The sequence below is a fragment of the Filicampus tigris genome, chromosome 16, assembly GCF_054856515.1.
Source record: "Filicampus tigris isolate MCC_2025a chromosome 16, RoL_Ftig_1.0, whole genome shotgun sequence".
NCBI lineage: Eukaryota > Metazoa > Chordata > Actinopteri > Syngnathiformes > Syngnathidae > Filicampus > Filicampus tigris.
The window spans coordinates 15,681,710-15,697,368 of record NC_141232.1 but is presented as its reverse complement, the minus strand read 5'-3'; the positions used below and the strand labels follow the sequence as shown (position 1 = coordinate 15,697,368).

At 40.0% G+C, this 15,659-nt stretch overlaps 1 protein-coding gene across 4 annotated transcripts in view; it reads left to right on the top strand.

The window, feature by feature from the left end:
• Window positions 1-15,621, top strand: part of LOC147134960 (trinucleotide repeat-containing gene 6B protein-like) — a 29,642-nt gene extending 14,021 nt beyond the window's left edge. For all 4 annotated transcript variants that reach the window (XM_086055758.1, XM_086055756.1, XM_086055757.1 and 1 more), the window contains exons 8-21: window positions 114-176; window positions 344-502; window positions 1,884-2,021; window positions 2,390-2,572; window positions 3,421-3,540; window positions 3,740-3,932; window positions 6,662-6,817; window positions 7,100-7,174; window positions 7,420-7,566; window positions 12,530-12,622; window positions 12,835-13,050; window positions 13,143-13,213; window positions 13,553-13,692; window positions 13,940-15,621. In XM_086055758.1, the coding sequence (XP_085911884.1) occupies window positions 114-176; window positions 344-502; window positions 1,884-2,021; window positions 2,390-2,572; window positions 3,421-3,540; window positions 3,740-3,932; window positions 6,662-6,817; window positions 7,100-7,174; window positions 7,420-7,566; window positions 12,530-12,622; window positions 12,835-13,050; window positions 13,143-13,213; window positions 13,553-13,692; window positions 13,940-14,510 (2,325 nt within the window). In that variant the 3' untranslated portion in view covers window positions 14,511-15,621. The remainder of the gene's footprint in view (window positions 1-113; window positions 177-343; window positions 503-1,883; window positions 2,022-2,389; window positions 2,573-3,420; window positions 3,541-3,739; window positions 3,933-6,661; window positions 6,818-7,099; window positions 7,175-7,419; window positions 7,567-12,529; window positions 12,623-12,834; window positions 13,051-13,142; window positions 13,214-13,552; window positions 13,693-13,939) is intronic.
• Window positions 15,622-15,659: the final 38 nt, after the last annotated feature.

Sequence of the window (15,659 nt, the reverse complement as noted above, 5' to 3'; positions counted from 1 at the left end):
CTTCATAGAAATTGGGAGAGTATGTGAGAGCCGTTTGTAGCACATATCGAGGTATTGACTATCCTGTTCTTGCATTATATGACTGACAGTATTGTTTGAATTTCTTCCCAAAGGGTGGGAGTGGAGACAGCTGGCTGAATCCAATGTCTCGACAGTTTTCAAACATGGGTCCTTTGGTAATGTTTTGATCCTTAGCAAAAATAAATGAATTTTCTTGATCTTTTACAAATGCGACAAAAAAAAAATGTCATCAAAGCAATAATCAATAATACCTCCATTGCAATTTTATGAATGTGTCCCTATCACAAGTAGCTCTCATCATTGTTGCATTGTTCATTCTCAGGGTGAGGACCACAGCATAGATAAGAAGATGGAAGGAGACAAGAGAGGGATGGCTGACTACAATGGGGACATCCGGAGAGGAGGAAGAGGTGGAGGAGGTTACCGCATGTCTAATTCCAAAGACGTGGGGCCTGGTGACATGAGCACCTATGGTGAAAAAGTATGAGCACCTGTTTCTTATAGGCATAAATTCATATCAGTTCAGCAGCAGGGTGTGACATTAACGATGGCTTAGGGTCACTACATGACCGGTTTGGGCCGCATGTCCTTTGATAACATGCCGAGCTTGTAGATTGGTGCGATAATTCTTTGAATCACTTAACTACGGGTGTTGAAGTCAAAATAATCAGATGAAAGCATCACCTATTTACCCATTAAAGCCTGAAGCCTCTCATGAGACATCTCTCTAAAACCTCCGGTCGTCTTTGGAGTCACCCTTGAAAACCTGACATTTTCGCCACCTACAAAATGATTAATATCTCAGCCCCTGTAGCAGATAGAAACATAATTCAAAAAGAATTTGAGATCTTAGACGTGGCTTTCACACAGGCCCGAGTTGATTAATATTTCCTGTTTCAATGGAAGATGCAAGTGGAGCACTATTTTAATGGAGTGGTAATTACCATGCGGTATTCTCTTACAAAGACGTTGAAATCATCATTGTCTACGAACATATATCTTAACCATACATGAAGTCTGGATGGTTTCACGGCTTTAAAGTCTGCAAGCGTGTCATCTATATCAGTGTTTTTCAAACTCTGTGCCGCGGCACACTGAAGAAACTCACTGTCTAGAACAGTGTTTTTCAAACACCAGTGTGCCACGAGATATTGTCAGGTGTGCCGTAGGAAATTATCTATTTTGTGTGCCTGTGCGGTCTAGCGCCTGGCAGCGTAATCATGTCTTTACTACATTGTAGTACTCTTCCATACCAGAAGGCAGCAGCAGGTAGCTAATTGTCTTTGTTTAGATACAAGCGAATTAGTGACACATGTTCATTCAAACAGCCCATGTTTCACACTGAGTAAATATCAATATGAAACATTATACAATACTTTTTTCTTTGTGTTTATTTAATTCCTATTCAAGACTTTATAATATAACATCATTCTTAAATCTTAAAAATTGCTTATATAAACAATATAACACTTGTATTGTTAAAATAAGCTTTTTTTTTCACAATTTCAGCTGGTGGTGTGCCACGGGATATTTTTCAATGGAATAAATGTGCCTTGACTCAAAAAACTTTGAAAAACACTGGTCTATATCACTGCCGTGACTTATATCAGAGCTCTGCGATCGACTGTGCTGCCATTACTATATCCTCGGACAACTGGTGACACCGTCACATGTATATTCTGATGCATTTCATTGGCTAACAGACCGAGAATTGGATTAAAAAAAGAAAATGACGTATACGCTCTCCCGGATTTAAAAGGAGAAACACGCAACAGCGCTCCTGGCTTTAGTGGCAGAAACGCGCTTATGTGCTCCCGTCCTTAATGGATTAATATACTGTTTCCATTATACCTTTCCCACAGATGGGTGCCCATGGAATGTATGTTGGCAGTAGTGGAGGGATGCATCAGCCCCGAGGGATACACCAACCTAGCTTGCATCCTATGAACCCCTCTCCGGGGCTTCGAGCTCAAGTGCCTCATCCATTCCTGTCTGCTCAGGTCCTGCATGTCTGATCTTGTTAGTTGTGAGTTACCGGTAATCATAGTTGATTGACTTACTATTGGCCATAAAGGTAACACTGCATAGAAAAAAAGGGCAAGCTCCATAAAAAACCTGGGACGCCCATGGGTTATTATGAGTTACAATATATTAACTTGTTTGACTCCTGGCACTGCCACTTCATACTAGGCTAAATTTTAAGTTGAAAACTTCTCTTTTGGCCTTTAGAGATACCACTAAAGATTACACATCGTGTAATGTAGACCCACTATTGATTGTTTTTTTCCCCCATTATTTTCACCCATGTTTCAAAAGAAAAGAAACGTGTTTTCTCAAACTCTCTTGTTGCCTCTCCTGTGACATACAGGTGCCGGGTTCTATGTTGAAGCAGATGCCGTCTCCTGGTGGCAGTGTGGTTGGAGGAGTAGGAGGTGTTGGTTCTGTTGGTGGAGCTGGGGGTGTTGGTGGAGGAGTGTTCCCTCCTCAGATTTCCCCACAACAATTAGCTGTGCTTAGCAACATCTACCCCCACGTTCAGCAGTTCCATCTGGTACGTGACTACATTTTAAATTTAATTTTGAACAGTTTTTAACTTTCATATCTCAGTGGGGAACTATTGATTCTGTTTTAATCCAAGAATTGATTATTTCTAGTTCGAAGCCTAAATTCCAATGTTTTTTTTATTACAATGGATAAACATAATTTTCATTGCTTTGGTGTGGGTAAGTGCAAAAAGTACTTTAAGTGGAAAAAGTTAAAGTTTTATGTAGTTCCCTATCCACCTACACACATGGAAGAAATTGTTGGTACCCCTCTGATAAGGAAAGAAAAAGCCACCATGGTCACAGAAATAATTTGAATATGATAAAAGTAATGATTTTTTTTTTTTTTTTAAAGTGGAAGTCAACCTAAACATTTATTTATTTATTTTTTTTCAAAAAATGCCCACTAGGTGAAACAAGGCATTCTGATTAATATTGTCTGTGAAATATGTGTTAAGCAGCAAAATCCACCCATTTTTAGGCATATTAGTGGGCGGCCATTTTTCCCCTTCTGTCAACTGAAAATGACAAAACAGTTGCTCACCTGTTTTCTGAAGCTGAGCCATGATTGGTCGTTATCTGAACTCTGAGCAACTGTGATGTAATTTTCAATGTGTAACAAAATATTAATATAAGGGCTCCATCATTTTTGTCCAGGCCTGTTTCATGATGTATTTATTTAAATATTATGCACATCCACAATTCAAAAGCAATATCTGATTTTCATTGGTTAATTTTCATTACATTTTTATTATTACTTAAGTCAGATTCAAGTTATTTGTGTGACAACTGTGAGTTGAAGATGGTTACCACCATTTTTTTGTCATATCCACTTTATCTGTTTGCAAACCCACAGGCTTGTCAGCTCTTGCTACAACAACAACAGCAACAACAGCAGCAGCAGCAGCAACTTCTGCAAAACCAGCGAAAGTTCCCTCAGCCGCAGCCAATCAGACAGCAGCCAGACCCACAGCAGGTAAGCGTTATTCTGTAAATTAACTCTGCGTGACTGCAGCAATAATGTCTCCAACACAATACAGTTTTCTAACATTTTCAATAATTTGTTGGGCATCAACCGTTCCAATTCAGACTATTTATCAGACTAATCACTTTTATTATTTTTTTTATTCAGCATTTTTTTTTTACTCATAGTGATTTATTTTCCTGATTCTCAGCTGGCAAGGATTGTTGCAATTCTCCAGCAACAACGACATCAACATGGTGGCGTAGCAGCAGGGAGCTCAAAATTATCTCCCTCTCACCTTGGAGGAAGTCTGTCTAAACAGCCCATGGTTGACTCGTATCCACCTCCTGGAGTGGGAGGCCCCATCTCAGACCCGCATTCCAAAATGCAAGGGATGTACTCTGGTGAGTGCAACAGGCTAAATGTTGTTTTAGTGTTTAATTTTAATGAATGCAGTATTAGGCGACACATTTTATTACTTTAAAGGATATCCCCTTGAGATGCATCATCTCATTTTCGAAGAGGTCCTTTCAACACATACTAATACTGATAATGGGGAATTCAAATTTTTCTTTACAATATGTTCTTTGTACCACCACCAGTCTAAACATGGCATTTTAATTAATATTGCACTTGTGGAATATGAGTTAAGCAGTAAAATCCTCCACTTTTTAGCCATCTCTGGGGGCGGCCATTTTGCCACTTTCTGTCAACTAAAGATGACATCACAGTTGCTCAGGTAACGACCAATCATGCTAAGTGGTAAAATGGCCGCCACCTGAGATGGACATAAACGGCCAATCATGGCTCAGCTTCAGAAAACAGGTGAGCGGCAAATAATTAGCTATATAAATAAATGACGTGTCCACTGTTAAAATTAACTGTCGATGATTTTCATCGTTGAAGTTGTCGTGTTAGTAATCTAATCTTGGCAGTTCTAGTGTCAAGTAATTTACTCCATGTGCGTATGCAGTTTGTTTACCGCAGAAACATGGGAGAGCGGCTATGGTTGACATGGCGATCGTTACATCCCTAGTAAAGAACATTTTTGGGTTGACTTTCACTTAAATGCAAAATACAAGTTTTGACCCGCAAAATGTGATGCAAAACCTCTTATTTCGAGCTTTGTAAACGCTCAAATGGTACAGTTAAAGGGACACTTGATTGGGCTGAACATCAACACTTATATAATAGGTCTGTATGAAAAATTTATGTCAGCATTAAAATTCACCCTCCTAAAAGAATCTGTAGCGATTTATGGGCTTTTTTGTGATGACTAAAGCCGCAAATTGGCACGTCCACTTTTGGGGCTTGATCGGTGTTGTTGCTTGTTTTGGTTTGTCACGTTCTGTTTTCACCTAATGTCTGAAAGTGATTAATTGCCACTAAAATTAATTTGCACATTCCTAAACTTGTCCATTTCAAACTGTGAAAATAAAGCGGGCTGCACAATATTTTGTTTTTATTAACATCAAATGTGAGCTCCTATGAGGAAAAACCACTACAATACAATTACAATACAATACAATTTTATTTATATAGCGCATTTCATAACAACTAGAGCTGTACCAAATCACTTTACATACAAACAATAAAATAGCCATAATACAACAAAATGGAATCAATAAATTAACATAAAATACTATGTACAATAGACACCGGAAAAGAGCAGAAAATTTCAGGTCGGATCAAATGCCAGAGAATAGAAATGTGTCTTCCACCAGGTTTTAAAAGTGGACAGAGAGGGGGCTTTCCTAACATCCAATGGGAGGTCATTCCAAAGGGAAGGACCAGGAGCCAAGAGAACAGTAATAACCCTAAAATAGAACCCTGGGGACCACCATACGATAGAGAGGCAGAGCGGGACTCCGAGGAACCTAGGCGAACAGAAAAAGTCCTGCCAGCCAAATAGGATCTAAACCACTCTAGAGCGCATCCACTAATGCCCACTTGGTGTTGAAAACGAGTCAAAAGAATACTGTGGTCTTCCGTATCGAATGCTGCAGTCAAATCCAACAAAACGAGACATACATAATCCCCAGTGTCATTTGCCAGGAGGATGTAAAGACGTTATATGAAATAATTGTTGAAACTTTTCATTTTGCATCATAAATATATACCGGTAGGGCCATTTCTGGTTCTGGCAAGACTATCACAACACTGTTCATAGTAGTAGTGCATGATGGCCACCACTCAAAAAGGGGTTAACATAGGTTCATGTCCCGTGCTTGTCTGGGTTTTCTCCGGATACCCTGGCTTCCTACCACATTCCAAAAACATGCATGATAGGGTCATTGAAGACTCTAAATCAGGGTTGTCAAACTCATTTTTGTCGGGGGCCATATCATAGTTATGGTGTCGAGGGCCGTTATGACTGTGAACCCGTATAAATGTCCGATTGCCTTATATAATCACATATAAATGACAAATTGATGGATAGCTAGTTTTGAAATTAGAAGCCGGTAAGTAATTGTTATATTATTTTTCAATTAATTTGAAAGGGGAGGATTGGTAACAAATAACACGTTGCAGTATCTCATATCTCAGTGTTGTTAAACTTGAAAACAATTTGGTAGAAACGTCAAGTTGACGCACATGATTTGCCTTCGCGGGCCACATAAAATGAGGTTTCGGCCAGATCTGGCCCCCGGGCCTTGAATTTGACACAGGGGCTCTAAATTATCTTAAGGTGTGAATGTGATTTTGATTGGCTATATGTGCCCTGCTATTGGCCGGCTCGTCTGCTCTCAGGTGGGATAGGCTGTAGCACACCCACAACCCTGATAATGATGATGAGCGGTAAAAGATGGATAGATGTAGTATTTTATGTGGTTGACTGAGATTTATTAAATGTGCAGTTTTAAAGCAAGTGTAGAAACTTCGTCAACGATATATGTTTTCCCAACACAAAAGATATGTACTTTGTACAATACATTGATTACGTTTGGTTGATTGGTCGGTCTTTTGTGTGACACTGCAGACATGCACCTGTACGTTTTGTATTGAATATAATAATATAACTCTACATTGGATCTGACTGTTTACCATTTTTGGGGTTAAACATGCTGCTATAGATATCCTGTACTAGAGTTTGACCTGAACATAAACACGTTTACATTTTCCATGTTGTCAGGGTTTGCCCCTGGTGGTAACCTGTCAGGATTGGAACTTGGCAGTCCCATGATGGGGGGAATGAAGGACATAGGAGGACAGCAGTCACGCTTCAAATGGATGATGGAGGGACATTCCCCAGCTCCATCTCCCCCTGACTCAACACTTCTCAAGAATGGTAGGTCAGCAGATGGTTTGTCACCGAATTTTTACCACCTCCCAAACCTCAATCTGGTCTTAACTCACCCTCGTTGACAGTGTATTTTAATGAACCATATTGAATGGAAAATGTTTTGACTCAAAATCATATCAAGCCACAGTATTATTTGCCTGTACCTGTATTTACCTTTTGCACACCATTTACAAGGAATTTTAACTTCTGCATTAAAGGTGAGTGGAGGCTCATCTTATTTCCAGTAAGAGATTCTGAGTGGTGACATTTTGGGTTTTCTCTCTTCAGGCTCCACAGAAAACTGGCAGCGTACACCTGGGAGTAAAATGGGGAACAAGCCTTCCACATCCAGTTGGCCACCAGGTGATTATTATTTTTGGTTCTATTGCCTTATAGAAAAGTAGAACAAGAGAAAGAATAGGAGTGATTTGAATTAAAGACTTCTCTATTTACATTATACATGACACGCTCACACACAAAAAGGTACGGCTTGACCACTGAAGAAATTATTCTTTGTTTCATGGTAGTATGTATGGAAAGGTTTTGTATGGATTAAAAGAGTGGCAATAGGAATTAACATTATATATCTTTTTCTTCTATGATAATAGAGTTCCAGCCTGGTGTCCCCTGGAACGGAATGCAGAATAATGGAGACCCTGAATCTGACCCCTATATGACCCCCAGTAGTGTTCTTGGCTCCCCAGGACCCCCAACCCTCAATGATTCTGACCATCAGTTATTGCGAGACAACATAGGTATGCCAATTATTAGAGTGAAGCTAATTAACTTAGCAGAGTATTATTTTATTTAATTGTTGATATATACTGTATATGTATTAGGGGTGTAACGGTACGCTAGATCACATTTCAGTTCGGTTTCTTGGAAACTTCGGTTCGGTATATTTTCGGTACAAAAAAAAACTGATTTTTTTTTAAAAATATGTTTATTTTGAAAAGATGTCAAGTAAATGGTACATTTTTTAGAAAAAATAAATAAAAGCGAACCATTCAGGTGATATTCTAAGAAATTACACCAGAATAAAAAATACACTAACAATAAAGATCTCTTAATTTTGTAAATTATTAAGACACTGAAATCTTGAAACACTCAGCATCAACAGCCTATGACTATGACACATCTAAGTATTCAAGTTAAAGAGAAGTTGTCATAACAGTACATATTTACTCTTTTTGTGATGAAAAAAATACATACAATAACAGTTACAATTATTGCTAACTATATTAAAATTCTTTTTATAATGAAATACACAAACTTTAAAGTCTTTACACTTTTTAGGCATTGAAATCTTTGAATGTTCAACAGCACATTGTAACGGATTGGGTTATCTGTGTTGTTGGCGGATTTGTGTTTTGCTGAGTTGGGATGTTTCCGAGTTTCATCAATGCATCGTACGGCTAGATGAGCAGCGGAAAACGAAGAAGAGAGCTGTTGTACTTTGTTTTTGGCTAAAAAGACTGCTTGCTTCCTCGTCTACGAAACATTCAAAGTCGGACGATGTCGTTTTAAGTGTTATTATGTTAGACGTGCTACCTGCAGCATAGCCGTAGTTTTTGACTTATCCACGTACCTTTCCCCATCTGCGATTTTAACAGGAAAGCCAGAGTGTTCCCAAACAGGAGACCGCAGTGTACGGGGGACCTTCGAACTCTGGCTTGTTTGCGTATGCCATAATAATCAATTTATCCATGCATATATGATTTATCACAGCTTCTGGTGTACCGAAACGTATACCGAAACGTATTAATACACCCACGTATACCTGTGACGTGCGGTGAGGTTAAAGGCTAGTGAGGCACTGATTTCACGACAGGCAAATTTACAAACGTATTAGGAATCTAATGTATAGCTGTTGGGTTTTTTTCTATTTGATTGGCAACAATTTATCCGGTATGTTTAAAGTCTCATGTCACAATTCTTTACACAAAAATAGTACCACACAAGAAAACACATTTAATAATGTTTTGATCTTACCTTTACTTATAAATGAAGTCCATGCGCCGCTCCTTCTGAACGAAAGCATCTATACCTTGCTTGTAGAATATTTCTTGATCTTCCTTCAGTTTTAAAAGTCTCTCCGACTCAATTGAAATCAAAGCCAGTGTAGACAGCCGTCCTTGATCAGTCCTGTTCCGACTGTATGTTTTGAGTCTTTTCAGTGCTGAGAATGACCGCTCCACTGGTGCCGTGGTAGCAGGAATTGTGAGCATGAGCTGGAGCAACTTTGTCGCCTCTGGAACAGTTTGAATGAGATTCTTTTGGGCTAAAAAGCTCAGAAGTTGTCCAGGAGATTTACATTCATCCCTCACTGTTTGTGAGCTATATAACCCAAAAAGATCCGCCTTAAGTTTCACAAAATCAAAATATTTGGCATATTTTGAAAGGCTCTGCCATTTTGTGTCGTCAAAATGTTTTGACGTTTCACTGAATTTTGAGCAGTCCACCAAACCAAGGAAAGCCAGCTTATCAAAATGATCAAACCTCGCCTTCAGTTGACAGCTAATGTTGTCCAGAATGTTACAGAAAACAAGTTTGCGTTCATCTCTAATCGAATGTCTGCCTCCAGTCTCTCTCAGGCCAAGTGCGCTGCATCTATTCTCAAATCGGCTACAGAAACTGTCAAACTCTCCTCTCATGCGCTCGAGAGCTGCAGCAATGTCGCGGATACGTGTAAGACAATATTCAATGTCCATCACTTTGTTTTGAAGCACTTTGAAAAGTGCATCCGTTTCATTGAAAATGTCCTCATATGTCATAAGAAGAAAGCAGATTGATGCTTTTGACAGCCACCGATCGTACCCTGCTGAGTACCGTACCGAGTCATTATCCCAACTGTCAGGATTTTCTATAATGACATTAAACAAAGCGCGCAGATCATTTTGGTGCATGCTTATTGTCTGCAGCAGTCTAGAGTTATAGTTCCATCTTGTAGGCGCTGCCCTGGGCAAACGCGTCTTGACAACATCATCCAACAAGTGAGTGCGCTTTGTGAATTTGCAAAAAAATTATGCTAGTCCCTCAGCGGTTTTAAAAAATGTGCGACACTCTGGCATGCACTTTGCTGAATTCGATAGCACCAAGTTTATTTAGCTTGTGTGCGTAACAATGTGTAAACATGGCTTCGGGCACTTTTCCTTTCATTTTAGCTTGCACGCCATTAAGCTTTGAGGCCATCTCAGCAGCTCCATCATAAGTCTGTGCTACAATTTTTTCAACACAGTTATACTTCTCCAACACTCTCAGAACGTAGTCAGCCAGAGCAGGTGCGCGTCTGTCCTCTCTCACGTCATCGAATCCCAAAAATGCCTCCTTCACCTTATAGTCTGCTTCAGTTTTAGCCACATACCGCAATATGACAGATATTTGAGCGTGGTTTGTGACATCAGTGGTCTCGTCAACTTCTACCGCAACAAATGGAGTTTCACTGAGCTCCTTTTTAATGTCATTTCGAATAACATCACCAAGTGCTTCGATGAAATCATTCTGTATTCTATTTGACAAACCAGAAAATACAGTGGATGTTTCCAAGTGTTTAGCTAACCTGACATCGATTTCTGCAGAAGCATGCACGAGTTCAACATAATTGCCACGATTAGAAGAGCCTGTACTTTCATTATTTCCCACGAAATGCTAGTTGCTGTTTGGCAAGGAAGCAGGTGGCATTGATGAGATATTTTAACATCTCTCGGTTCTCCCTTACCTTTGCATTGTGAACGCTAATGTTAAGTCTTCGTTGTTCGTCCAATGCTAAGTCTATCCTGGAATTCCCAAACGTCTTGAGCCCGATCTCGCTTTAAATATGATTGGTCGACTGCTCATGTTATACGAGACTCCTTTGCAAGTTCCTCAAGTCACAATATCCCATCCGAATCCAGACATGGTCAATATTTGAGAAGAGCAGGCATGAAAAGCAAAAAAGTCTGTTTCTCGCTAGTCATCCACACAGCCAATCTTTTCGTGCGTACCATTCCGTTTGAAAAGAGCGGGTCTGCTGTCTTGTCGACTGAATCAAACCGTGTAAGTCCGGCGTTCGTCTTCCTTTATTTATGACCTCCTGCTTTGATCGAAAAGTCCAGTTTAGAAAATTGCTGAAGTTTTAAAATGTAATCCTCCATTATATAGTAAGGCCAGGCGAGCGTGGAAAAAAAGAATGATGGATGGCTGCCCTTGACCCGCTACCATACTGTAATTTACTCTATGGCTAGCATTTAGCCGCTTGGCCCGCCGCTACCCAGTCGTGCCCCCTACCGCGAGGCTGGAGAACTGCTAGCCTCAGACGTTGCCTTTTTCCGCCGTTTTGAGATCGCACAGGTTAATAAAGACGTTAATAACTTGTAGAATGAAAACAAATGTACAGAACAAAACAAAAGAAAATAACTTTACAGCACAAAGCACTGTATGAATAAAATATTTTGGGGTCGGGGGTTTCATTTTTTTTTTTTTCCTTTCAATTATGTCAGGTAAGGCTGAGCCTCACCAGCCTCCACTGACAGCACGTCACTGACGTATCCAACCCTACCTAATATACACTAAACTAGAACGAGAGAAGGCTACGCTCACACTCAAGCACACTGAATGCAGACAGTAGATTACAAGGTTTTAAAATGACAATCTTTCTCCGAGTCTGGGTGGAATTCTTTCCTCTCCCTAAACTGCCTAATTAGATGCTTTACACTAGATTTCACCGTTCTCTCCAGAAAATGAGCAAGAGTTGAATTCAGCGAAACCTGCTATGCCTTCAGCTTTCACCTCTATAACCGGTGGGGTTTATAACTATAGAGACAAATGAAAAACATTTTTATGACCGCATTACCTCAGTCACAGTCTGAATACCCAACTGTATAACAAAAGACATTTTACTCAGCCGTGACTTTAGCTTCTTGTATCCTCTAATAACAATGGGACGAGGTTAACTGCCAGCACATCAAATGCTCTTTGATTGATTTTAATAGCATACCATAGAATAGTGTAGTTCTGTTATAGTGGCATACACTAAAGGTACCGAGCCCAAATGTGCTTACAAGATGCTCTGAACTGCATTCATTGCATGGGTCAGTGTCATTTTTGTATATTTTGCAAATCCATTCCTACAGACAACAAATTCTGTCTTGTTGTTTTTCATAATTGTTTAGCAAAGAAAAAAAAAACGTTGAGACACAATGATGTGTTTTACCATTGACTAAAGCTCTTAAATCCTAGCAAAAAATATATATATTTACTCCGTTATCTTAAATTACTTAAATATAATCTTTCTTCTGATCGAGTACCTGTTTCCAAAGCCAGCCAATGTAAACATACACAAGATTTACTGACTCTTGGACAGATTTTGCACAGCATGTAGCTTTGAACCATAATTATTTTTGATGAGGCAGTACCGGTATGTTCCCAGATTTGTTTCATATCAAACTACTCGATTTTCATTATTGCTTGAGGGAAAGTTTATTTTATTTTTTTTTTTTCATTAATAAGAAATGGAAAAAGAGTTATTCATTAAAAAAAAAGTTGTTTTGCACACACCCAGATAGCTCTGCTTACTCTGCGATGAGCTCCATTAGAATTCACCTTGTAGCGGTACATTTTTACTGACATCCATCTAGACAGTCAATCCAGAGTCTTAGTGACTCATGACTTTCACACATAAAGTACCTAACCCCAAATAATCTGTACCTAACCCCAAATAATCTTGCAATGTTTTAACAGGGCCAAATCCTGCCCTCAACACCTCACTGCCTTCACATGGTGCCTGGCCCTACAGTGCCTCAGACAGCCCACTCAGTAAAGCACACAGTACAGGTAAATCCGTATGTGTCCATATGAATAGTATTAGTTTAGAATCTTTGTTTTTGTCAGTAAATTGCTTCCCCTTTACTTAATCGGTGTTGAAGTTTTGCAGTAAAAATCTCTTAAGTAAGCTGTACTTAATGTTCTTTACTCCCCTTACTGAGATTGAGTTGTCAAAACTAAATGTTCTCCATGTTTTTCACATCACCCCATTTTCTCTCCAGCAAAGTACTCAGAATACAAGTCCAGTTGGCCCCCTGAGCCCATAGGACAAAGTAAGTCGTGGAAGGCCAATCGCAACAGCTCACAGCTGCCCCGACCCCCTCCTGGTTTAACCAATCAGAAGCAGGGCACACCCTCTCCTTGGGGAAGTGTAGGCCCACGGATAGCCCGGGGCTGGGGTGGGGGTGGTGTTAAACAAGACTCAAGATTTGGGCCAGGTACTGTAACTTGACTCTGGTCTGGAAGCTAATACAAATCTTTATTCAAATATGTCATGGCAACTTAATGTCTTTTTTTTCCCTCTTTGTAGGCACAGCTTGGAGTGATGGTGGGGCATCGAGAGGCAGTTCCTGGTTGCTGTTGAGAAACCTGACACCACAAGTAAGGAGGGAGCAACAGAGGGAGACAATTTAATACAAAAGACTAATTACCTGTTTTACAAGACTGCTGAATGATGATAAAGGAAAAATGAATCCTGGTTGAATCAGAACACGTTAAACCTCATTCGTCATTCATCTGTATTCTCAAACAAGAACAATGATGGATTTCTTTTATTTGGATATTCAAGTTGGACAAACCATTCAACCATTTATGGTTTTCACAATTCATATTCCCTAAACTTACCATTACGATTATGATGACCTTTGTGCTCATGTTTCTCTCCTTCTACATACCTGAATCAGGCTTACAAACTAAATCCATATTGTTCTTTCCTTGTAGATTGATGGCTCCACACTTAAGACGATCTGCATGCAGCATGGTCCCCTTCTGACCTTTCACCTTGGCCTTACCCAGGGAAGTGCTCTGATTCGCTACAGCAGCCGCCTTGAAGCAGCCAAGGCCCAGGGCGCACTGCACATGTAGGTTTATCGATAGCAACACTAATGCAATCCCTCATTCCAAAAATAAGTGCAATACATATACTGTATACACCCATTGAAGAATGTTCTGAAGCCAACATTGTCGAATGTTGAAAAAAAAAAGAAAAAATCCTGCTGAAAGCATGCCTGTGAGTCATAATTGTGTATAATGAGGCATCATTTAAAGACTTTTGAATTCAGAACATAAATATGGTGGTTAAATGACGCGCAACTCCATTCTTTGTAGGTGTGTACTGGGCAACACCACAATCCTGGCAGAGTTCCCGAGTGAGGAAGAAGTTGCTCACTATTTTGCACATTGCCAGGCTGCGGGTGCCGATGTGACGAGCACAGGAGGGGCAGCAGCTGCTGGTACGCAAGGTTCACCTGGAACTGGCACCGTAGTGACCCAAAGTGGGGCGAGCTCTCCAAGAAGTGAGGGGGCAGTAGCGAGCACCGTCTCAGGTGGAGATGGAAGTGGCGGTGGAGTGGAAAGTGGTTCTGTAGGTCCGAGTGGTATAATGTCCCCCGGTTCTGGTTGGCAGGGCCTCGATGGTACAAGTAGCTGTTCAGAAACTTCCTCAGCCCAAGGACCCGGGCTGGGGATTTTTTCCCAGTGGAGCGCCAATGGAGCAGGAGGGGTGGGAAGTGTCGGTGGGGCAGAAGCTGGGAGGTCTGGACTTTGGGGGGGCATGGCTGCAGGATACCATGGCAGCAGTTTGTGGGGGGCACCGCAAATGGAGGAGCGGCACCAAATGGACAGTCCTGCTGCTTTGTTGCCTGGCGATTTGCTGGGCAGTGGAGCTGATTCAATCTGAAGAGCCTTCTCCTTTTGTAGGTTTTGGACACACTGATATTGCATACACTGGGATACGTTACGTATTTACTATAGCACATCAACACATTTACAGATATGCATATATTGATGTTCCACACATGTGCATACATATACATTGTTTGCATATCAATGTGCTCACGCATAAAGAAGAAATGTGAGACATGCTTACACACATTCTTGTGGCCAGACTTAAGCTATTATATAAGTAAATGCAGGGACTGTTAGTTGTATACAGCCTTTTTTTCCACAGATGAAGATTTCAACTGCTTAGACTTGAAAACTGAATAAGAATGGTAAGTCGGTTGGTCTGAAAGACTAGACTAGACTGTATTTGTGCTTAGTAAATGAAAGACTTTTGAACAGATTTACATTCATACACCAAATTCAGATGCACCTTTTAAAAGAAGGGCACTGTAAACAGCATTACCTTCATTGTATAAGAAAACTTAAAACTACTACATGATGTGAGAAGTGCAGTTTGTTTTCACACATCTGGAAAAAATGACATTGATCCAAACACATGCAATCAGCTCTGAATTACAGAACTGCATCTTACTGTGTATGTCAAGTTTGTTTATATTTTTCCAGTTTATATGTACGGCTTTAATTTTTGAATTGTGAAAATAATGAAAAATGTTATTTTGTTTTCAAAATGCTGACCTCCTACTGTTTTACCTTGCGCACTCTTATTATCTCTTGAATATGTTTGTTACTGTTGCAGTGATAAATGTTAAATTGAGGCTTTGTTGCATTTCTCCATGTGTGGATCTAGTATCATTCACACTATGGACATGAGTATGAGTGGGACTGAGACCAAGTAAGTGGATTAAACTACCACTGTTAATTTGTGTGTGTGTGTGTGTGTGTGTGCGTGCGTGTGTGTGTGCATGTTACTGCCTGTCAGAAATGCAGGTAAGGCTGCTTACTTTACAGAAGGTCTATACAAATTGTTTTGTGTTCATTGTACTGCTGACTGTGTTAAGAATATTGGCACTAATGCTTTTTTTCACTTATTAGAAGTTGTTTGTTTTTAGTGGAGTTAGATTTTTCTTGTTCAAACTGCAATAATTAAAGAAAAAAATAATGACAAACAGGTCAAGGCATATGCGTTGGGGGGGAATGGAAATGC